Source organism: Prinia subflava, chromosome 15 (genome assembly GCF_021018805.1).
Source record: "Prinia subflava isolate CZ2003 ecotype Zambia chromosome 15, Cam_Psub_1.2, whole genome shotgun sequence".
In the NCBI taxonomy this organism is placed as follows: Eukaryota; Metazoa; Chordata; class Aves; order Passeriformes; family Cisticolidae; genus Prinia; species Prinia subflava.
The window spans coordinates 12,762,676-12,785,569 of NC_086261.1; the positions used below are offsets into that span (position 1 = coordinate 12,762,676).

The 22,894-nt window shown below is 38.7% G+C and overlaps 2 protein-coding genes across 4 annotated transcripts in view; one reads left to right on the plus strand and one right to left on the minus strand.

Moving 5' to 3' along the window:
* Positions 1–9,450, plus strand: PIGB (phosphatidylinositol glycan anchor biosynthesis class B). The gene is given in 13 exon segments (XM_063412594.1): positions 1–355; positions 358–444; positions 517–647; positions 825–944; positions 1,582–1,686; positions 1,826–1,956; positions 2,448–2,588; positions 2,995–3,046; positions 3,473–3,684; positions 4,892–4,956; positions 6,795–7,005; positions 7,745–7,925; positions 8,511–9,450. Coding segments are annotated over 13 exon segments (1,785 nt in total). The 5' UTR covers positions 1–138; the 3' UTR covers positions 8,643–9,450.
* Positions 7,932–22,894, minus strand: part of CCPG1 (cell cycle progression 1) — a 20,749-nt gene continuing 5,786 nt past the window's right edge. For 2 of the 3 annotated variants that reach the window (XM_063412592.1, XM_063412591.1), the window contains exons 3-9: positions 20,785–20,899; positions 20,222–20,301; positions 19,822–20,029; positions 15,488–15,763; positions 13,307–13,428; positions 10,870–12,278; positions 8,946–9,697 (exon numbers count right to left, since the gene is read on the minus strand). In XM_063412592.1, the coding sequence (XP_063268662.1) occupies positions 9,520–9,697; positions 10,870–12,278; positions 13,307–13,428; positions 15,488–15,763; positions 19,822–20,029; positions 20,222–20,301; positions 20,785–20,899 (2,388 nt within the window). In that variant the 3' untranslated portion in view covers positions 8,946–9,519. Of the gene's footprint in view, positions 8,386–8,945; positions 9,698–10,869; positions 12,279–13,306; positions 13,429–15,487; positions 15,764–19,821; positions 20,030–20,221; positions 20,302–20,784; positions 20,900–22,894 lie in introns of those variants that run through there. The other variant, XM_063412593.1, reaches the window with a different exon arrangement.

Genomic DNA, 22,894 nt, shown 5'->3' on the forward strand with positions numbered 1-22,894 from the left:
TCCGGCGGCGGCGCGGCGGGGCCGGCGGGGCCGTGTGGGGCCGCGGGCGGCTGGAAGAGCGGCCCGTAGATGTAGAGCCCGCTGGCCACGCCGAGCGCCACGGCCACGGCCACCTGCTGCAGCGGCAGCCGCCCCCTCATGGCGGCAGGCGGCGCCCTCAGACACGCGTGGGGCGGCCCCGGCTCGGCTGCGGCCCCGGCCCGGCTGCGGCCCGCGGCCCCGGCGCGCTCACCTGAACGCGGGACACGGCAGAGGCGGGCGCGCCGCTCGCTGCAGGCACCGGACGGAAGTGCCGGCGCTGTCCCGCCCCCGCGGCCGCGCATGCCCCGGCGCGGGGAGGCGGCCGCGGTGCAGCGGCGCGGATGCCGGAGGCGGTGCGGCTCCGCAAGCGGCGCTCGGTGCTGTACGGCTCGGCCGGCGGGGCGGCCGCGCAGCGAGGCGCCGGTAAGCGGGGCGGGGCGGAGAGGGGCGGGGGGCGCCCCCGAGGGGCCGTGACGGACCAGTCTCCCCCCGCAGGTGCGGCCGCGCCCGCGCCGCTGCTGGCGCTCGCCCTGGCGCTGCGGACGCTCAATTGCTTCCTCGTCCAGACCAGCTTCGTCCCGGACGAGTACTGGCAGTCGCTGGAGGTGGCGCATCGCATGGTCTTCAAATATCCTTCGCCTGCCGCGGTGCCGTGGGCGGGGGAGTACCCGGGTACGGCTCTCCCCGGCAACGAGGTGTTGGCTTGACCCTTGTTCTGGCCCAAGGGGACAAAAGGGCTCGACCCGGATGGGTTGGGCGAAGCTTTTCCTTTCAGTTGGTCATGATCTGTCCTTAATATTCATAATTATGGTTACCTGACTTGGGAATGGACAAATAGTTTAAGGGGCTACTCGTACCCACTGATCTTTGCAAGCATGTACAAAGCATTACAGCTGCTGGCTAAGGATAATGTTCAGCTGCTGGTGAGTATAATCAAAAAATGTGCATCTCCTACTAAAATTCAATTTTAAAGCATTGTATTTCAGCACAGTGTATTTTTATCTGTGTCCAAGTAAAATGCAAAGCCTTAAGTCTGGCAATTAGAGATGCGTGAGTACAGAGACCCACTGACTTCCCATGGGGGCAGAACTCATTCAGAGATTTCCAGTCACGGCACTGATGCCTGCCACTGCAGAGGATTATTCTTGGCCTCCATCAGTCTCTTGGGCTTTCATACCGATTGCGTTTGCCACTACATCATAATTGCACAGTAGTTCAGTTTTCCAAAGCGTTTAACAATATATACTTGTACTCAACCCATAAAACGTAACTAACAACAGCCCCTTTTGATTTCTGTTGGAGATGTAAAGCAGATAATTCTAATTTCCATCTCTGAACACTTTCAGTTGAACTTTAGACATAATCGGATTTGGCAGAAATACTACCCTTACCCAAGAACCTTACTGTTTCATTTTTAAAATCATAAAAAGCTATATCACCATATTTAAAACCAGTTCAGTATTTTCATACCTGAACAGTCATTCACTAATTCAGTCCTCTCTTAAAAGCTGGAATTTAACCTGGTTTGTTGCAAGTGCAGTTTCCTCTCTGCTTACACAGATCTGGGTCCCTAGGCTTGCACAGGCAGTGCTAGCTGCTTTTGCTGATGTGAAGCTTTATTCATTAGTGCAACACCTTGAGAATTCAGAAACAGCAAAGTTCGTGGTGAGTCACAGCCTTTAAAAATTATGCATGTTAATAAACGCTGGTTTTGCATTGTAAATAAGAGAAAAATGATACACCTTGAAGAATTACCACCTTCATTTAGATGAACTTGTTTTAATGTGTTCATAATTATTTTCAGTTCTTCTGCCAACTGTGTTCCTGGTTTACGTGGTATTCTTGTACCAGAACTCTAACAAACACCATGGAGACTATTCTTACCATTTTTGCTCTTTCCTACTATCCAGTAAAAGGCTCCAAGATGGGGAACAGGTGAGAAACTTTCTCCTAGCAATACTGATAATTTTTGGTTTGGGATGACACCAATCTACTGATACGGTTTAAAATGCTATTTTTTTCTTAACATCTAAGGCAATCAAAGGCCCCTCATTCATGTAGCAAGAGTTCTGTCTCATGGAAGGAACACTAGTTATTTCATCCAAATATGTTTTTAAGATTATGTTATAGCTCGTATGTAAAATTAGCTATTCCCCTATTTCTTTTGCAAAGTGTGACTTTATGGGAAGCTTTATTTTAAATTTTAAAAAACTGGAATATATAGTAACTTGGGAAAAGATAACAAAAGCCTTTTGGGGTCAGATACAGGTGAATTTGTGGACACTTAGAGTCAAAGTTACCTGCAGTATGAAAAACTTCTGGCCAGAGATATGACAGTTGTTGAAATGTCACTGTCTGTGAAAGAACTGATCAGACCTTTTGATTTTTTAATCAAAACTGCTGTTTTTTATCTTTCTTCCTTCTAGTTGTAAATATTTAGCTTTGGTGGCACTTGCAATTGTTATTCGTCCCACTGCTGTCATCCCGTGGATGCCTTTGATCTTCAGTCATTTTTTGCAAGAACAGAGGAAAGCAGACCTTATCCTACACAACTTTATTCCAGTTGGGTAAGTTCTTTCTCAGTTGAAACTGGGACTGTTCACAGCTACATCTTAAGATTGGTTTAACCACTGCAAAGGCAGACAAGCCAGAAAAACTGGTATAATGTAAATTGAAAAAAGAGAACAAATAGAGTCCTTTTACAAAAGTTTAGGGAAAGGGCATGTTTCCTTTAAATTGTTGTATATGCTGCAAAAAAGCACCAGGAAAGCTTTCATGATAGTGAGACATGAGCAGCATTCCAGCATAATGTGGGATTGTGCCAAGGATACCAGGTGATGGCAAGTGGCCACTGTGAAATGGCCATGAGTATGGATAATCTCAAAAATACTAGAAATCGTTTTGACAGCTATCAGGAGAAGATACAACAGCAATTCAGGCAATATGAGTGCAACAAACTTTCCATTTTTGCAGATTGGTCACAGTAGGAACCTCTTTAATAATTGACCGTGTGTTTTTTGGTGAGGTAAGCTGTTTTAAACTTGACTTATAAGATGAAGGTTGGGGTTTAGTATTTCAGCATTGATGGATATTTCAGACTTCTCTGACTTCTTTTTGTGTGACTTTTTTCTGACTTTCTGTGACAGTGTCTGGCCCATGATCTCTAAATATATCCTAAGCCACAAACCCTTGAACGTTGACTTCGCAGGTATTGCAAATGATGGACTGGTACATAAAATCAGTATGCTCAGTCCTCAGTAGTTATCAACAAACTACAAACTTACAACTCTGTGATTAATTGCTAAATACAAGAAGTCCATGGTGAGCCTTAGGAAAAAACAATCTGAAATAGGTGTGAAAATGTATTATACAGGACCAGTGATGACTGTGTAATTCAATGTAGCTGTTTGGTTTGACTTTGGATTTGTGTTTAACTCTCCCCATCTCCCAGTGGGTACTGGTTCAGCTGAACTTCTTGAAATTCAACGTGCTGCAGAATTTGGGAACATTTTATGGCTCTCATCCTTGGCACTGGTACTTCACTCAGGGACTCCCAGTGGTCCTGGGTCCCCACCTGCCTTTCTTTGTTCACGGCTGTGCTCTGGCACCGAGAAGGTGCCGCATCTTTCTGCTGGCAGTGATCTGGACAGTGCTGGTGTACAGGTAATCTCTCCTGAGTGGAACTGCTGCCTCTCGCTGGCTCTGCTCTTTGCAAAGCTCAGCTACTCTCAAAACAAAGCAGCAGAGTATTCAGGTTCAGTGACAGAAAACTTGAAAATATTCAAACACTCCAAGAAATGCAGTCAGTTATAAAACTGGTTCTAGGATTTTGTGTAATACTGCTTCTTGTATTCTCACCAACATGTACCTTTAGAATTATTTAGACCTTTAAAGAATAAAATAATTCATCATGACATGCAATGGAAAATGAAATTTAGAAAATCCCAAAACAACACTCAATCACCCAGCAGGCGTTTAAGCAAAAATAGAACTAGTTAGAAACCTGAGTTCACGAGATGCCTGTTAATGAAAACACCATTTCATTTGGTTCTTTAATACATCCCTGGTAAGATGAGATGTTCTTAGACCTCTAAAACTTACTCCATTCACATATTTACACACAGCTCTTAACTATCATAAGGCTGTATTTCTCATTTTAAGCTCAGAAGTACAAGAAAAGGTAAGTTTTTTCTCAAGCATCAGACTTAACTGTAGACTAAACAGGCAAGAAAAAATACCACAAGTAAATAAATACTAAGCAATAAATACTTCTATACTATCATAGTAATAGATTACTGCAAAAGATGAGAAATACCATTTCTTCTTTCCAACTCAAAACTGGAAGTAGCTCTATTGGATTTAGGACTTTTTTACCTCCCTTAGTCTTGTAAGAAACTCATTGATTCCCAAGACATGAGTGTTGCAGTAATCCCCAAAAAAGCCCAAAAAGTTGGCATGGAGAAATTGTGTATTGTTGTATTAGCAGGGGTGACTGTTGATGTGCTAGATACAAATGGGCACTTGAATCTTAGCTTTTCATCCACACTATTTATTGTGTCTTATTACAGAAAGCAGATTGATGAAGTACTGGCTAAATTACATCTAGTTGCTAAACAATCAGACCACTTAATTGTAGTAGCCAGGAGTTTTTACCAGTGCTTAGTTTAACCTGACCAAATAATCTTAATTCGAATGTACTTAATTTGTTCTTCAAAAGTGACAATTTGCATTTTTACTCTTAACTGCTTCAATACCAAAAGCTTTTAATACTTGTGCATGCTCTTCCAGTCCTCTGTGCTCTGAAACACATTTTGTCAACAGAACTGAAGCATTTCCCTTTCTTGATGTCCTATTTTATGCTTTATTACAGCACACTGAGCCATAAGGAATTCAGGTTCATCTATCCAGTACTGCCATTCTGCATGATTTTTTGTGGTAAGCGTTGGTTTCAAATGTCTTGCAATTTTACCTGGATATGATTTTTACCTAGAGAGAGACTGTTAATGGTCAAAGTACGTATTTGATAAAGGATTCTTAGAATTAGCCTAGCCTTTTCTTACAGCTAGTTTAAAAAAGAAATAAAGAAAGATGAGGAAGAGCAAGTGACTGTAGCACAGATAAAGAATCCTTAGCATGGATAGAAGTATTCCTGCAAAAACGTGACAATTGTGTCAGTGACTCTTAACTTTTTAGCACTGCCACCCTTAAAATGAATCTTGTTCCTTGGCTCCTTTGTAGTATTCTTGCACACAGTACTTTCAAATATGCCTGACAAATGCCTTTCATTATGCAAGAAAAAAAATAAACTACCCTTTTCTAGTTTCAGATGTTACAAAAGAAGATTAAAACTTCTGGAATATGTAGCTGTACAGCTTCAGTTTAAATACAAGTTCAAAACTGATGAATCACTGAACACTGTATTTTCTTTAACCTATTTTGCTAGTCTAAACAAAAGTGTATCTTATTTCAGTAATTTTGCTCTCTGCTAAAATCAAATATGTAATAAGTCTTGGCCTAGTTCAGTAGCAGCAAGATGAACCCATTTTATCTTGCATGCAGAAGAATCCCAGTCAAATAACAAAAACTACTGAGTATCCCTCAGCTCTCATGTCTGTAAGGGAATGAGGTCATCTATACGACTTATCAATTCATTATCATCCATTTGGATACTTAAAAGAAAAAAAAATAGAGATGTTACTTCTAGTAAGTCCATGGTTACAAAGAGATCTTAATTGCTCAAAACATTATAAAATAAAATAAAAGCAGAATAAAACCCCACATAAATTTCAAAGTAATTTCCAAGCACACAGACCTCAGCCAAGAGTGTTTCACAAAAGCAGTAAAAAATGCCCATAATAGAATGTTACCAATTGTGTTTAAACCACAAGCGAATTTGTAGACTTCATCTTCATCCAAGATACAGTTTGGCAGAACTGACCAACTGAAGACTAATTTAATTTGCTTGTTACTGATTTCTGGAACATGCTTTGTATCATGTTTTCTGTGATTCGGTACAGGTGTCACAAAGCTACATAAAATATTTTTTCTCATGATACTGACAGAGTATCAAGCACATGACTTGAAAAGGGTTTTCAGACAGGCTACAACATGAAGTTGGTGTCTGTGCATCGTCTGTGCCATCCTCATCTAAGCTGTGGTTGTGAGAAAGCAGCTCCTGCAACCATCTCCCACCAGGAGAAATGCCTTTTCCCATTCTTAGCTCCTTCAAGGAAAGTGGGGAAAAGGGCCAGCAATTGGAGATAGAAAAAAAAATGAAGGAGTATGTTCTTCCAAGGCCAGCAGCTCAAAATTTAATAACAATAAAGAAATGCTGTAGTTTTCAGCATTTGGGAGAAGAATAATACCACAGCCATGCACATGTAGTTACCATTTATTCTGGCTCTACGTGGACTTGCATGAATCAGAACACATCAGTAAGTTGCCGTATATCATTCATCCAAACCATTGAATGGACTGTTTTTCACTACAAGAAATAGAATTAAAAGAGACAAAGCACTGGTTTTGAAGTTGTATTTCTGTATTTCAGGAGACAGGTGTGGGCTTAAGATTTACTCTGGTAAATCCAAGAATTAACAAAGCAAAATCTAACCTTTGAATTTCCATTCAAAGAGTAAAGACTCAAAGAACACTGTAGTAAAGTATCTCAAAGCAAAGTATTGTTATTGACTGAGTAATGGTTTGCCATTACAAACTGTACTTTACAAAAATGTGTGAATTGTTTATCTCCCAAACTTACTCAAATGTTTCTATAGGATATTCTTTGAAACACTTGAAAGCGTGGAAGAAAACCGCAGTGAGTTTCCTGCTCTTATCGAATTTAGTGGCAGCCCTGTACACGGGCCTGGTTCACCAGCGGGGCGCTCTGGATGTCATGAGTCACATCCAGCAGCTCTGCACTGACTCGCAGCAGTCACAGGCTTCTGTCTTCATGCTCATGCCGTGCCACTCTACTTCATTCTACAGGTATTAAAACCATTAACAGTGCACTGAAATCCAAATGCTTTATCAGAATTGCTTTTTTCTAAGGTTTAATGTATCGAGATAGATAATTGTATATAGGAAGAGTTTTGATTTTTCATACAGTTAACAGAGTGAATAGGGGACATAAACCAAATGCTTATATCACAGAACAAAATTCAGCATCTAAGCCTTATCCATTTTTGTGAAATAGCTTTGTATGAGGATATGCAGTAGGTCTAATGACTTCACCAAATATGTCACGCTTCTTCATTATGGTAACATTTGTAGCAAAACTAAACACTTAATTATTACAATCAAAATGTATTAATTTTACTTCTGCTGCTAGGCAGTAAAGAAATGTCATTACAACAGAGTGACTGAGGTACTGCAAAAAGTTTGCAGTAGATCCTGGCAAATAGACAAAATGTTAAAGCAGATATAAATTGTGAAGCTGACATGAAAAAGTATCTTTTTAAGAAACTGATGCTGTGAAAATGGTATTTTTATTAAGATAAATATTTTTCTGTTAACTGCTAACAATACAGTCGCAGCAGTTTGGAGCTGAGTCTGCTTGTTCTACTTTGCTTTCATATGAATATTGAAGGGAAGAAAATACTACTCTGAGGAAAAAAAATAATTGATTTTTGTTTTGACTGAGGTATCTTTTAAGGTGATGAGGCATTTCAAATCTCTGATTCTGGTCAGTTTATCATGAAATGTATGTTTTTATTTTTCTCCCTAGTCATGTTCACTGTCCTATAAAAATGAGATTCCTTCAGTGTCCCCCCAACCTGACTGGCAGTGAGAGCTACGTTGATGAAGCAGAAGTGTTTTACTCTAACCCGCTCGGCTGGCTGAATCAGGAGTTTCACAATGACACACTATTACCCAGTCACTTGATCCTCTTCAATGTGCTAGAACAGGTATGGTAACTGCAACATGAAACAAACTACTCCTGAGGATAAGTTATAAAATAAATTAGGGAAGAGTTATAGTTTTTGTTTTTTTAAATTGTCCATAACTTTTTAAAACACAGCTTATATTAGAATTGACCCCTCTAGTCCATAGTAAGAGTACTGATATTATTCCACTGATATATATTTAATGTTCATGTATGCCCTCTCCTCTGTGCAACTTCTACAGGCCACAAAGTTTTATTTTGTGGAATTGTTCTCAATCCATGTTAAAACAGCTGTGCCATCTGTTCCCAGAAGCTGCACCTTTGAGTAAGCAACAATGAAAAGCAAAACCACCTGCAGTCACAGTACCTTTTAACCCCTCAAATCTTTAATGAAGTCCATGCACTCAAACAACGGTGGCTGGTGAATATCCGCTCCAGACAGGATCAGACAGGATAGGTACTTCTTTTTCTAGCAGGCTTTCCTAAAATAAAGGATAAAGCTTCCCAGGGACAGTGGAACTGATGGTTGTCAGGAGACTTTGTAACACTATTCTTATGCTCCCAGGTGTGTTTTCTTACTGTGGGAATTATGTATGCTCATTTACAGGAAATATCATCATTTCTAACTTTAAGGGGCTATGAGAAAACAGCCACGGTCTTTCATACTCATGTACCTCAAGGACGAGTTGGAAGCCACATCTCCATCTACAGGAGAAAGACTGAAATGAATTATCCCTGAAGATCAGTGTCTGGCCCTCGGAGCTAATGAGATCAGTTTTGCACAGCAGTAGCTATGCTTAGACCTCAAACTACAGAAAGGAGAGAGTGGTGAGTCTGAAACTGGGGAAGTCAAATGGGAAGTGCCTGCAAACACAAACCTCCTCCTGAGGGCAGCTTCAGTAGCAGTAGGGCAAGGTGGGGTTGCTGACCTACCTTACAACACTAGAAAACATTGGGAAGAGCAAAGTTACCACATGAATACTTAAGCAATAAAATACAGGCAAGACTGGACCGTTTTATAGAACTGTACAGCTATGCTAAGTTTCTTTTATAAATAAAGACTTTTACCCACAATGTCTCTTTTATTTTTCTTCTACAATATGCAGATATGCAAGACATTTCAAGTGTTTAAATCAGCACGCTGATTAGAATGCAGCACAGCAAATTCTTCACAATTCAACAGGTTCTTGAACCCCCCCCCAAAGACAGGAAGCAAATATAAGGTTACAAAACACTAACAAATACATTACCACAATGTTGACCTATTTTTGAAGGATGAGATGAAGTTAGTATATCAAACACTGGAGTTAGTAGTTGGTACATTATGCATGGCTCAAGCTTTAACTACACTAATGGAATGCAATTAAGCTTTTTTTCATACACAGGTCATGGCATGCCTAGCTTCTGCAACAATACTGCTGGCACCCAGACTATCTTCACTTCCAAAGAACAGTTAAAGCAACGGTACAGAATATGCAGATTAGAAAGCCTGACTTCTGCCTGTTAACAAAAATGTGTAAAAATCAAATCATTCCGAAAAAAACCCCTTGCATCTTGCTGCTTTGTTGAATTAGTTTCCAGAGAGGATGTGAATTTTAATTTTTACAATAAATTACTCAGTATTTTGGATCAAAGGGTAGTTGCCCCAATTCTATTTCAAGATTTGCCATGTGTCTTCCATTAGTGCGACCATGTTTATGCCATTTACCTTCTCTTTTATTACGGTGTTGGTACTTCTGAGCTTGTTTTTCATGTCTGGAATTTTCACTTTGTGTAAAGGGTCTTTTAGGTCGACTGCAAGGAGTAAACAAAAGCTTATTACTACTAAAAGCATTTTGAAACACAATTACATTTTCAAGTACAGCTTTTAACATGCTGAGATCCATTGAAAACAAAATTAGTAGTAAGTAATCCTTTAGCTTGTAAGAAAAATGGGGGAGGCATTTGTTTAAATCTTTAAGAAGATGGTACACATAAAAGAAATGCTATCTAAAAATAAAAATGCAGTGTATATCACAAACTTCTGTATAACAAGATCAGTAAAAGAATTTGAAACTGGTTTTTTGCAAATTGAAATTCTCACAAATTGGTATTTAATTTAAAAATAAAGTTCATTTAATAATAAATTAGGAAGATAGACTATAAATTAAATCATAAACCTTATATGTTTGCAAAAACCACATTAACTGGGTAGCTGATAATAGGACTATCACCCTTCTGCTTTCAATAGGAGAAAGCACTACCTCAACAATATTTAGTAACCCCAAAGCAGTTAATAATTCAGATTTCCAGCTGCAGTAAAGTACATGAAATTATGAATAATGCAAGTGTAAATCTTTAAAGCCCTGAGAACACCTTTAGATCCTGAAAAGGAGTGTAGGAAACAATTGACACCAAGGGCCATTGTGAGCAAGTCTGAACAAAATTTAGTGAGGGTCAGAATGTGAACTAAAGCCTGCTGTGTGATGAGCTCTGCTCTGGGTACCAGACTGACCCAGTATCACACTAATCTACAAAAGAGCAGTGAAATGCATCTGCCAGAACAGCACTCAGAGACACCTCAAATCTACTCCCAAACCTCCTTCAGCAAAGGACAACAAGGAGGCCCCAGTTAATGCTCCAAGTTATCCATTCCATCAGATGGGCAATCTGAGCTGTTCGGTCTAAAGAAACCTACTGGCACTTACAGCTTTCCAAAGAACCCAGCAGAAACATCAGATGGTGCTATGTACACACACAGTTTTTATAAAAGGTACTACAGATCCACTTTATACAACATAATCCAATATTTCCACTAAGTCCTTCAGAAAGTCTGCTAGCATATGTGTGTGTGTGTATGTACACACACACACACACACACATACACACATACACATACCTACTCAAAGACCATCCACTACAACATTGGCTGTCCTTACAAAAACCACTTCTTTGTGTTAACAAGTTCAGGAAACGTGGAAACAAACCTGGGTCCATACTGGGGTGAATTATCATAATGGAAGTAGTATCTGTAGACGTATTTGTCCAAATCCTCAAAAACCTTCTCATTATCACTTTGGTATTCCTTCATATCTTCCAGGTAATCCTTGACATCATTAACAAAATCAGTGAACAGCATCTGGTCGTGTATAAACAATCCATTATGAAAAAACTTATTGATGAAATTTTCTAGTTCTCTCCAGTGATGAAAATTATGTACAACTTGTTGCAAATACTTTCTCATCAGCCGATTAAATTCATCCACCCTGATGGGATCCGAAACTCTGTTAAAGAGACTAATGAATTCTTGATGAGCACATTCAAAAATACCAGAGCAGCCCTTTAGGGCAAACTGATGTTTTCTGTTACAAAAATGATCATTGAGACATTTCTGGGAATCTGAATCTTTTTCAAATGTTGTAAAATGATGTTTTCTTCCATTTCTGGACTCTTTTGGCATGTGAGGTCCCCGGTAATGCATGTGCTTCAGGTTCTCATAGGAGTTATGGTCTCGGTAAAAAGTTCGAGCTTTCTTGTTTGCCTCGTATCTTTTATCACTTGATGACTTCTCTTTTTCATCAAAGATGTTTTTTGTAGTATCTTTGAAGTGTCTGAATGTAGACTTTACAGAATCAGAGAATTTTTTCAAATTTTCTTTCACTGCTTCTTTAGCCTGCTTAATCTTTTCTTTATGGTGTCTTACAAACTCTTTTGTGGAATTTTTCATAGCATCAAAAGTTTCTTTAACTGAACCAAAAAATGTCTCCTTTGATTTCTTTCTACTCTTATTTTGCCCTTTAGCACCTTTCTTTTGTCCATTTTCATTAATTTCTTGTTTTTCAGATTGGTCTTTTGCTTCAACATACAGCTTCTCCCATAAGTCAGAGCGTTGTTGCTCAAAGTTTAGCTTTTTTTCTAGTTCTACCAGTCTTCCTCGCAGCGTTTCTATTTCTTGATTTTCTCTTAATGCCTCATCATCATCATTAGCACTGTCAGGTGTCTGACGAGAACTTAACTGTTCCAGTTCTTTTTTCAGAGCTTCTGTAACATGACGTTCTTTGTCCAATTCTCTCCTCAACATCTGTGCCTCTGCAAAGAGCGTTTCCTTTTGTCTGAGAAAATTGCTGTTCCTTTGCTTTTCCTCTTCCAAATGCTCCCTTAGTTTCTGATTTTCTATTACAATAGATTCAGTGCTGCTACCTTTATCTTCTAAGTTTCTAATTTGTTGTCTTAGCTTCCTTAGTTCTTCCTGAAGTGAGGCCAAAGCTTTTTCTTCCTTCTCTAGAGATTCTCTTAAGTGCTGATTTTCTGCAGCAAGACCTTTTTTTTGAGAATCAAAGGATTTCTTCTCCACCTCAGTAAAGGTCAAACACGTGGCAACATCTCCCTTGAGTGACTAAAAGAAACAAAAAGAAAACAAGCAGAAATACTACAATGAGAATTGTTACAATTTTAGCTCGAAAGATGAAAAACCAAGGTAGCCCAAACAGAGCTTACTTGTCATTTTGGATGCAGTGAAACACGCTCAGCAAGATGCAAAAATAGAGCTGGTTTGTTTATCTCAGTTGGGTTTGTTTATCACACGCTTTCTTGGCAACAAAGACCATGTGAGAAACCCACCAGTCAGCCAGAGGTCACCACCCCTCACTTGTATTGGTTTAACTAGCCAAAGGACAGGCACTTGGGTACATGAACTCCAACATCTTAAAAGGAAATCAAAACATGTATGTTTGCTGTTGATTTATGTTCAGCAAACAGGATTTACAGATCACAAAAATAAATTAGCAGAAACAAAGGCATTTAGCTGTTGGGGCAGAAATTCAGAGACTGATTTTGAACCAAATCTGTTGCTGGAAATACCTGTTCATGTAACTGTACTAACACAAAAGGAGCTCCCCAGTCTGTGGGTATCATTGACAAGCTCTAGAACATACTGAATTATGTACAAATGCTGCCAACAGACACATAAAAGAAAAAGCTAAAAAAACCCAGACTCCCTAATCTTCTCTCTGGATGATGCAACAGTAAAAAACCAGAAGTACAGCTTACGTATTTAAAAAAACAATAACCACTGATAACTTAGAAAACAAATCCACAAAACCTGTAGGTTCAACATGTTTTTACAAGCATTTTCTGCTTCAGCTGTCCTCATTAATGACAACCTGGCATTGTATCACAGGGAAACGGTCTCTGTGTCCAGATAACTCCTAGACTACAGACATAAAACCCAGTATTGTTTAAACACATTCCGACAGCAAATTCAATCAACAAAATTCTTTGTCAAGAATCAGGAGAAAGTTCTCTGAAAGAACTTACTAAAGACAAAAATGTAATGGATTTGTGTGAGAAATTCATTTCACTTTGTGTAGTATACACACATAATGACAGAATTATGCAATGACTTCCAGCTAAGCTCACACCTACCCCCACTTTGTGGTGCACTTGATCTCCTTGCTCTTGTTGGCACTGGTAAAGGTCATCTTTCAGATCTTTTAATTCACGTGTCTTTGTCACCAGCTGCTGCTGTTTCTGGATCTGCACCGTACCTACAAAGATAAAAAAGTTTCTTTTGATAAGACTGACTTAGAGTAAGCAGTTAGAGGAACAGAGGAACCTAAACATCATCTTCATTCTCTCTGCAAATTCAAAAGCATTCTTGCCTTGCCATTTCAGCCCTGTCCTTACCAGTAACCGTTTAGCTGTAGCAAAATTGTTTCTTTCAATGATAAACAATTTCTCAGACCCCAAAATTTGCATCTACACTGGTTTTTTCATTAATAGCAAATAAAGGAGTTTTGGAACACTACACAGAAATAAGTTAGATCCAAACCAACAAAAGTTATGCAGAAAAGAATATTTGTGACTTCCCTGTAATTTTTTTAGTAACATGCAAGTCAATCAGGATGAAAAGGAGACTTTGGTCCATGCATTATCCATTTCAGAACAACAACCTTGACTGTTAATTGAATTACATGAATAAGAAGGTATTAGCATAGTATTTAAATTTTCATGCAGAAATACAATTACTACACACTGCTCACAAAGCAGCAAGTATTGAAAGCCCTGTCTTGTCCTTCTTATGCATAAACAAAGGCTGCAGAGTAAGCAATTGTCCTGTTTTTCAACTGTCAGGCTGAGACACCCTGGTTTTCAGAAAAATTATCTTTGCTGTACTAACCACCAACTTTTTTGTCAAGAACACCTTATTGGTAGTTCCTCACTTAATACATGTTCTCTAAATCCTAACACTGATGTACTTTTTATATATTTGCTTTTAAGATTCTCTTGAATTGACTCTACAGAAGAAGGCAACAGCAATTTTTAGATATTTCTTTCAAAACCAATGCAGCATATTCAGAGCTCTATTTCTGTACTGAAAGACAGGGGGAGACATACTGGTAAGCAAAAGAAATACTGTAAGTACATTAACACTGATGAATGTTTTGTGCTCTCTTAGTTTTTATCTATTGTCAAGTGTGACCTCAAAAAAAGACTGTTTTATTAAACCAAGTTGATTAAACTAAGTTTAAACTTATTAAACTAAGTTTATTAAACGTAGTTCAGCTAAGCGAAGGCAACATTTTTACAGCAACGATTTTAAGTCTGCAGACTCCTACTAAACACTTCTTGGGAGTATAGATCCTTTAATAAATGAATTTAAATATACTGACAAAAATTTGGTTTTATTATTTATCTTTTATAGATACTTTTGAGGAAGTCCATAGACCCTAACAATCTGAAGCCTGCATCTGAAAAATCATCATTTTAGTGTAAAGGGTTCATAGTAGGTAGAACCTGAATTACAGAAAAACATTTAAAGCTCTCTTTCTCTCCTTATCAAAGATCCTGATTTAGGTACAGTAAGCAAAAATGACATTTAGCAACACAGGAATGAAGAAACCACAGCTTGGTCTGTCATTGTGCTCCTCTACGCCCCTAGCACGCCAATGTTCACCAACCAGTTTTCACACCAGTAACTACACCTGCTGTACCTGTTACATAAAATGTGTTTCTATGATTGGATTAGTTGTTCCTACAATCCCATAGACATGGGATTACAGCAATTCCTGAGACTTGATTTTTTGTTTTATTTTCATAATGTAAGTATGCATACATAGATGGATGTGTATGTGCACATAGACACACAGGGTTTAAAAAGTAAATCTGAATGCAAGCACAACATCCACAGTGCATCACTCAAGGCTCTTACCTTCAGGTTTACCTAAGAATAGAAAACAAATTGGGATCAAGTAATTAAAAATTAATACAAATCTCAAAGGAAGTGCCAAAATTTGAATCCCTAACAATTAGTCAACACCAAATCCAAAGAGAATTATATCCTCCACCTCCAGCTGAATCACGTGTCTTTTTAGAAAGGTGTATTTTTATATAAAACTAGAGTTATTCAGGAAAAATCACTATTTACCACATTACTAAAGGAAGTAGTGTACATTTCACAGAGCTGCGCTGCTGAAGGACCCCCCTGTTTTACCAATCCAGCAGCTTTGCTTTCTCTCCTTTCTAGGTTTAGGTTGTGAGCAGAGAACAAGCGACAACACGGGAGTCCCGATAGCTGTGCCTGTGCTCTGGCAGCCGCGGACTGACCGTAGAAGTGCCCGAAGCCCATGCTGACGGCGATGACCAGCGCCAGGACGATGCACCTGTTGAGGCCGCTGCTGAAGCGGCGCTGCTGCTGCTGCTCCTGGCGGGGCGGCCCCGCTGCGGGCTCCGGCCCCGCTGTGGGCTCCGGCCCCTCCGGCCCCTCGGGCTCGCCGCCCGCCGCCCCGCGCCGCCGCGGGCGCCGCTTGCGCAGCGCCGGCCCGCCCTGCCCGCTGCTGTCATCGCTGCTCGACTCGTCGGGGCCGGCCTGGGACGGGAAAACTGAGAAGAGACACACAGCCGCGGTTAAAATGCACGGAATAGCGCGTTCAACAGCAAACTGAGTATCACTGTAATATATATGCAAAATAGATCTGGTGGTTATCTTTGAGAATATTAATAAAACAAAATTAAAATTCTAATTATATCGTTTGTGATGGAAATTATGCAAGGAACGTGTGTTCTCCAAAGTTAATTTTTTTTAACTAAATGATAGAGAATCAAGAAATCGTCAGTAAAAAGTTGTATGGCACTTACCCATACCCTATCATTCAGTCATGACAAAGTGTTTCAGTCAATCCTGCCTCCTAAAGCATCTACATGTACTGCCTCTGCAGACTCTTGTGAGGTAGAAAGACTAAAAGTTCAGCTTTCCTTCTCTTGCAGCTATTCAAACTGAAATACTTAATAATGAAAGAGCAATATAAAGGCTTGCTAAAAGAAGGCCTCCCAGAAGACAGACATGGTTTTGTTACATACTCTCAAAATACTTCATTCTGTGACCTGCACGCAACTGCAGAAAAAATTCCATTAAAGTTCCATTAATGTAGCTATTAGAAATATTCAAAATCAAGATACAAGTTTATTGAACTATGCAATTTTGTTTACTTTTAATATCTATCATATACTATCTGTTAACATCTTTATCCACCTCTCAAAAACGCCATTTTCAACCACTACTGCACAGGAAAAAAACCACTCAAGTACTTTTCTGTTTGTTCTTTCCCAACACTCTGCTATTACCTGACTGAAGTTTTGGTAAATTGGACAAGATTCGAAATAAGAAAAAATTCTAACCTTAAAAAATACCTTTTATAGAATTTTTGCAAAATTATACTTATACCATTTGTATATTCATGTTAGATTGACCCAAAAGCCACATATTCTAACCAGGAGACTAACAGAGCTGTAATTGTTTGTTCCCATTTGTACAAATGTTTGCTACTGTAAATAGATTTATATAATCCAGTATATAAGTAATTATTATTTTATCTCCCTCTTTTAAAAGCCTATCTTTCGAGAAGGTAAATATCAAGGGGAAGCAGTAGTAGAGTGGAAAAGTAGCTTTTAAGTATCTACATTCTGTACCTAATTCACATGTCTGGAATAAATTCAGTGGGATCAGTGAAGTCTCCAGACATGACAAAGTGCTCCTGCTTGGACACTAATTTTGCTGCTCACAATCACACAATGCTAATGCTCCTCCTAGAATATGATTGTTCATTCTCATATTAGATGTCATTACTCAAAATGTAAAAATACAAATATAGAGAGACTGTTCTTGAACAGTTCACAACTGAAAAATCATTTGTTTGAGCAAAGCCATGCACAGATCACTAAACAGACAAGAAGCCAAGCAGTGCTAGCTATTATCTACAAAATTATCTACAAATTACCACTTAAGATTCTTCACTTAAAATAAATTACAACTTGATAGAAGTGATTGCATCAAGCCCAGAAAAAATTATCAATTAGTATCTGGAACACTCCTAATTTCTAAGTCCCTGGACAAGCAACATGACAGATTATGAAAGACAACTTCCTCCCTTAATAACCAAGTCCATTTTAATAGATCAGTCAAACCAGCCCAACCAAGCAGACTTTGCAATAAAGGCAAATCACTCAAACAGTGACTCAGACATGCAGACACTTAAATGAATTTATATAGCTTAGTAGAGAAGGACACTATTTTAGAATCAGTCATTTAAGCAGATGCATTCTTCCCAATCCTGGACAACAAAGGCAAACACTCAGAATGCATTCCTAGAATGCAGAGATCAAAATTATAGAGAAATATACAGGACAAACTTAGCAAGAGGTATTATTCTTGTTCATCTCTGGCGTTTTTTAGGGTTTTTCAACAACCAAGGAAGCTTACACGTATGGAATACAAAAGTGGTTAAGGAACAAGCTGCTTCTAGCCAAATGGGAAAAATCTTTGATACACACTGGACAGCAAAGAATAGGAAAGGAGAAAAAAAAGACAATCAGAAAGAAAAATGCTGTAAGACATTTAAAGCCATTCACAAGCACTTACTGGCAAGTCCTCAACAGCAATTACACTTTCAGGCAACAAAGGCACTGCCTTACAGCTGCTGTAAGAGTTCAGCACAAAGCTGTGCTCTAACAGCACCAGGATGGAAAGGACTACAAGGGAAACAAAGTGTGACCACAACAGCAGCCCAAAATCCTAGTTTCTACTGTGATTTTGAAGTGTCAGATCTACACCAGAAATCAGATTAAGTCAGTCGACATTTCTGCACAGACACAGCTCAGATAGAATTCACTGCAGTGTGTGGGTACTTCTGCTGGCTGAACATCATTCATGAAGCAATATTAAAACATTTCTGTTTGCACAATAAAGACAGCCTAAACAGGAATTGATCTGCAAAAAGAAGTGGCAGAAATTCTTGTAGAACACTTTAGTATCTACATTAGAAAGAATCTGAGGCTCATCCTTTTCCAACACAAAAGAACACTCAACAGGAAGTGGATGGCAAAGATTTCTGTTGCCACTTTTTGTCACCACTAAATCTTCAGCATTTAAAGTAATTGCAAAAGTACTCCTGACATTTTCTGCAATATTTGATCAACTGAATGCACAGCACTAAAAGCCATGCTGAAATCAGCTTAAAGTTAGAAGGAATAAATTCTTTTTGCCACTCACATGTAGGCTTGGAATCCAACAAGAACTATCCATTTAAACCATCAAGCACACAGATTAAAATGGATTACAAACCTTACTGATGTCTGCTCCAAACCTACATGCAAGGTTAACGTCTTTTTAAAGAAGCACAGGAGACACTGACAGCTTAGCCAAGCTCTTCAGTGAGGATTGGCTTTCAGCATCTGTCTAGAACATGACCACTACAAGATCAAGTCAGACTGCTATCAAAAATGGTAAGAACACTCCATGCAAGCCATAAGCAATCAGCTTTGCACAAGCTGATCAAATTTAATCACACCACCTTGGAAAGGAAGACTGCGAGATACATGCTCTTTCACCTCATTTCCCCATCCCCTTACACAATCAGGAATCTTCAACAGCTTCTCCAGCCAACTGACTTTTGTGTACAAAAACATAGTGGGGGAAAAAAAAGGACACTTTTAGAACTCATCCCTAAAAGAAAAAAAACAAAGTCACTAAATCTTAGCTTAAAAATGAAGTCAGATTCCCCAGAAGACTTAAAGAAGGTGACAGCTTTGTTACAAATCTTCACTGGTTATAATTAGATGCCAAGCTGTCACTTTCTGTTTCCAGTGGATACTATACAGACACACAAACATTTAATGATACTGTATCCTACTCAAAGATTAAAAGACTATTTTAGGTAAAATCCTACTTGTATAATAAACTTAATTTGAAAGATAAAAATCAGCAATACAAAGATGTCATAGAGAGTGAAGAGAACAGAAGAGATTACAAGCAAACAGCCGAAAAGAATTATAGAGGAAGACTAGATAACTAGAGAAGAGAAACAAAACAGGAAGTTTTTTGTTTGGATTTGTTGGGGTTTTGTTTGTTGCTCTTCATTGGACAAATATTCATCTCCTTCCTCCTGATTATAATGCACTGCTTATTTCAGCCAAGCACTGGGACTATCATAAATATATAAATATAAACTGCATAGCTATGAGGGTGGTACTAAGTTTTTGTAGTCATACTGCTTAGCCCTCATGGCACCACAAATTCTCCCATTTGCTAACCATTTATGCCAACTCTATGTAAAGCCCAAAATATTGCTAAGAGAAAACCTACAATTATTCTATGAACTAGAAGTCATTTTAATTCTCCAAGATATGCTACAAACTAGCCTTCTATTTAAAATAGCGAACACTTAATGAGAGAGATTGCTTTCAAATAAACAGATTGCAGACATACATTTAGACAAAATTGTAGAGGGCACCTAGAGTTTTTCTAGAGACTGCCAATACTCGGATATGTATTCAACACGAGCATTATTTTTTCCTCTCTCTACAAAAAGAGAGCTCCCTAACCAAAGACTGTTTTTTCTGGTGACATTTTTGCACACAGTTGCTTAGGACTATATTGCTCTTACCAGTTTCTACATGGGAAAATGCATATTGACTGCTAGAGGAGGAACCCATGTTAAAATCCTCTGAACTTGGAGCTTCTTCACCCTCAGCTGGAGCTTCCTCCTGACTCTGAGTTTCTTCTGGTTTTGGAGCTTCGAGTGTAACAATGTCAGAATCATCACTAACAGTTCCAATGCAGGACACATCATCAGGAACTTTTTCTTTATTTCCCTAGGGAAAGGGACAATGTGAGAATTATTCAGACACATAAAACAAAGAAATTAAACAAAAAAACAAGAATTATTGAAACTTTAGGAAAGGAAAAATTTGTGTCTTTATTTTTATGCCTTCAAAACATTTCTTGCCACTGACAAATGGGGCTTACAGAAGCTTCTGAATAATGCAATCTGTAATGTAATTTACCTCTGGAACTGTCTGAGCTTCCTCAAAACCAGATAGAGTATTATCTACTGCTGGGATCTCTTCATTATTGTTGCATGGAGCTACATGAATAAAAAGAGGAAATAAACAAGCAAACAAACATGGGATTAAAAGCAGCATCCACAAATTATGCCCATACCCACATAATATTAAAATACAGTGTCACAATGCCAATTTTTAGGAGCACAAGCATTGATGGTTCCTTCCAAATGATTCTTCTTTGATCTATGACATTACTAGGGAATATTCCTTTTATCACTAACACTTCTACAAACTATCTTCCAGAAACACCAGTGCACACTATGCTATAACATGTCCATCTAAAGTGTGGATAAAATGAAAGAATTCTAAAAATTTCACATATTCCAGGAAACAATACTTTTATAAAGTTGATGGTTGAATATTCTCCATAACACTGGTAAAGCAAATACCATGACAGAGGTCCACAAAGTACATAAAAATCTATTGAAAATACTAATTTTGTGCCAATGCTACAATAAATAATTGACCTGTTCCATGAAACTGCTCCTCTTTTAATATCTTACCTTGCAAACCAATTGCCTGCTCCTCTTCTTGCAAAGAAACATATTCTTCTGAAACAAACTCATGGCTATCATTTGTGCTTCCATTTTCTGAGGTCACTGTCTCTATGTCAGAACCCTGAAGGTGAAGAGTTTAAATAGACATTACAGTTACTGGGGTTTCCAATAGCAAAGTAGGAAAAAGGGTTACAAAGAAAATAGAATATTAGTAATAAAAACAGAAACAAAAAAAATGGAGCCTTTAAAACTGAAGACAACTTTGAGCAAAGAAAAGCAAGTGAAATACCAAATAATTAACTAGGGTGAAACAAGTGTTGGTGTGCAATACTCATGACCAAGGTTAAAAAAGTTAGACAAGGACAATCCTAGGGGGAAAAAATGACAGCAATTTAGACATTAATTAACAACTACACTGAGTATTTTAAATAACTATTTTTACTGTCTTTATTAGAGCTGTTTATTAAATGGAATTTAGAGAAGCAGAGGAGGTTTTGAATATGGGATCTAATTCTTGCTCCCAGGTCTATCTATTGTATGCAAATACACACACCCTCCCAAAACCAGAACTTTCAAGCATACAACATGAGTTCTAATAAATACTACTACCAGGAAAATCTATGTATAACTTTACTCCATCTCAATTCCTGCCAGAAATTTTGAAAGACTGCTTATATGGTACATCTCTGACACCTCAAAACCAAATATTTATATAAACTCTATATTGGATTTCTGTCTTTAATCCAGAAAGGGGCCTTCGTTGTTAGTCAGTTGCCAGTCAACACCAGAGCACAACAGGAACTGCAAATAAACAACACCAGGAGACTGCAGGGTACTCAAGGCATGATGCTTGACAATTTCAAATATTTAATCTTTATATTGTAGTTTTTGTTGAAAAGTACCCATGAGACACCAGTAAGGCGATTTGAAAACTACAAACATGCAAAACATAACTGAAAAATACTAAGTGACTCTGAGCCATAAATAAGTTGAGCTGTTTTTGTAAACAGAGATAGTTATTTTTGCAACAGCAGGTGTGAAATTACAGTAGCAGCAATACTTCCAGATCAGTTTCCCTGGATGTCTCATTTCAGGACTCAAGCAAACTTGTATGCTTTTGTTTTTAGCGAGACTGTACTTCAGCAAGATCAGACACCTCAAAAAGACTTGCATAGGATACATTCTTCAATCATGTTACAAAGTTATGTTTCTTTTTTAAAGGCTTCAAAAATAAACTGCTTCGGTAAATTGTTAAATACTTTGTATCTTTTTTCCTTACGACTACATAAGTATCACAACCTCGATTTGATGTGTTTTGTGGAAATTCAACTCTCATCTACAAGTAATTTACTATAATCTGAGTGAAATCTCAGGAAAGAAAACACAAAATTATTTGGGGGCTTGGGTTGGTTGGGTTTTATAGATAGGTATACAGATTTATTATGTGACACTTGTTCTCTGGTGTGATAGAACCACTACGTTCATTTCTCAAATTGTGAATTAGAAGAATAACAACATTTCAGTTTGCCCAGGCTCCACAAGAAGAAAAACAACAGGAGTATTGCTTAAGATAGATTACAACTTTAGCTAAAAACTCAAGAAATTGGGCTAGCTGAGTACATGGGAAGCCATCCCTTTCTTAAAACACATAGGTGTGGATGCATGAACCCTCTCATACCCTTCATCTGATGCTGGGCCCTCATCACTCTCCCATGTCAGCAATATCAAAGAAGTCAAGAAAAGATATTGTCACCTCCCTGCCCTCCTCCACAGAATTAGCAAGTCCTTTCTTGGGGCAGTCCAACAATGCACAGCACCCCTTCTCTGTCCAAACCCACGCTCAGCCCAGCACACACAGCTGCCAGCTCCCTGCAGCCACAGCCTGGACAACAGCCACTTCTCGCCCCTCAACTCACTGCAAAACACATCCAGAAACAGACTGCACTGTGTCATCACCAATACAGGTCACAAGAGTATGTGAGAAAAGAATACTACACTACTCCAAATTTGTCTAACCATAGTTCTGCTCCTGTCCTAAACATCCAAATCAGTTCATTGCAGTTTACAGAAGTCCGTGCCCCCTTCTGGCTGTCCTACCAGAAAAATGCTAAAAATG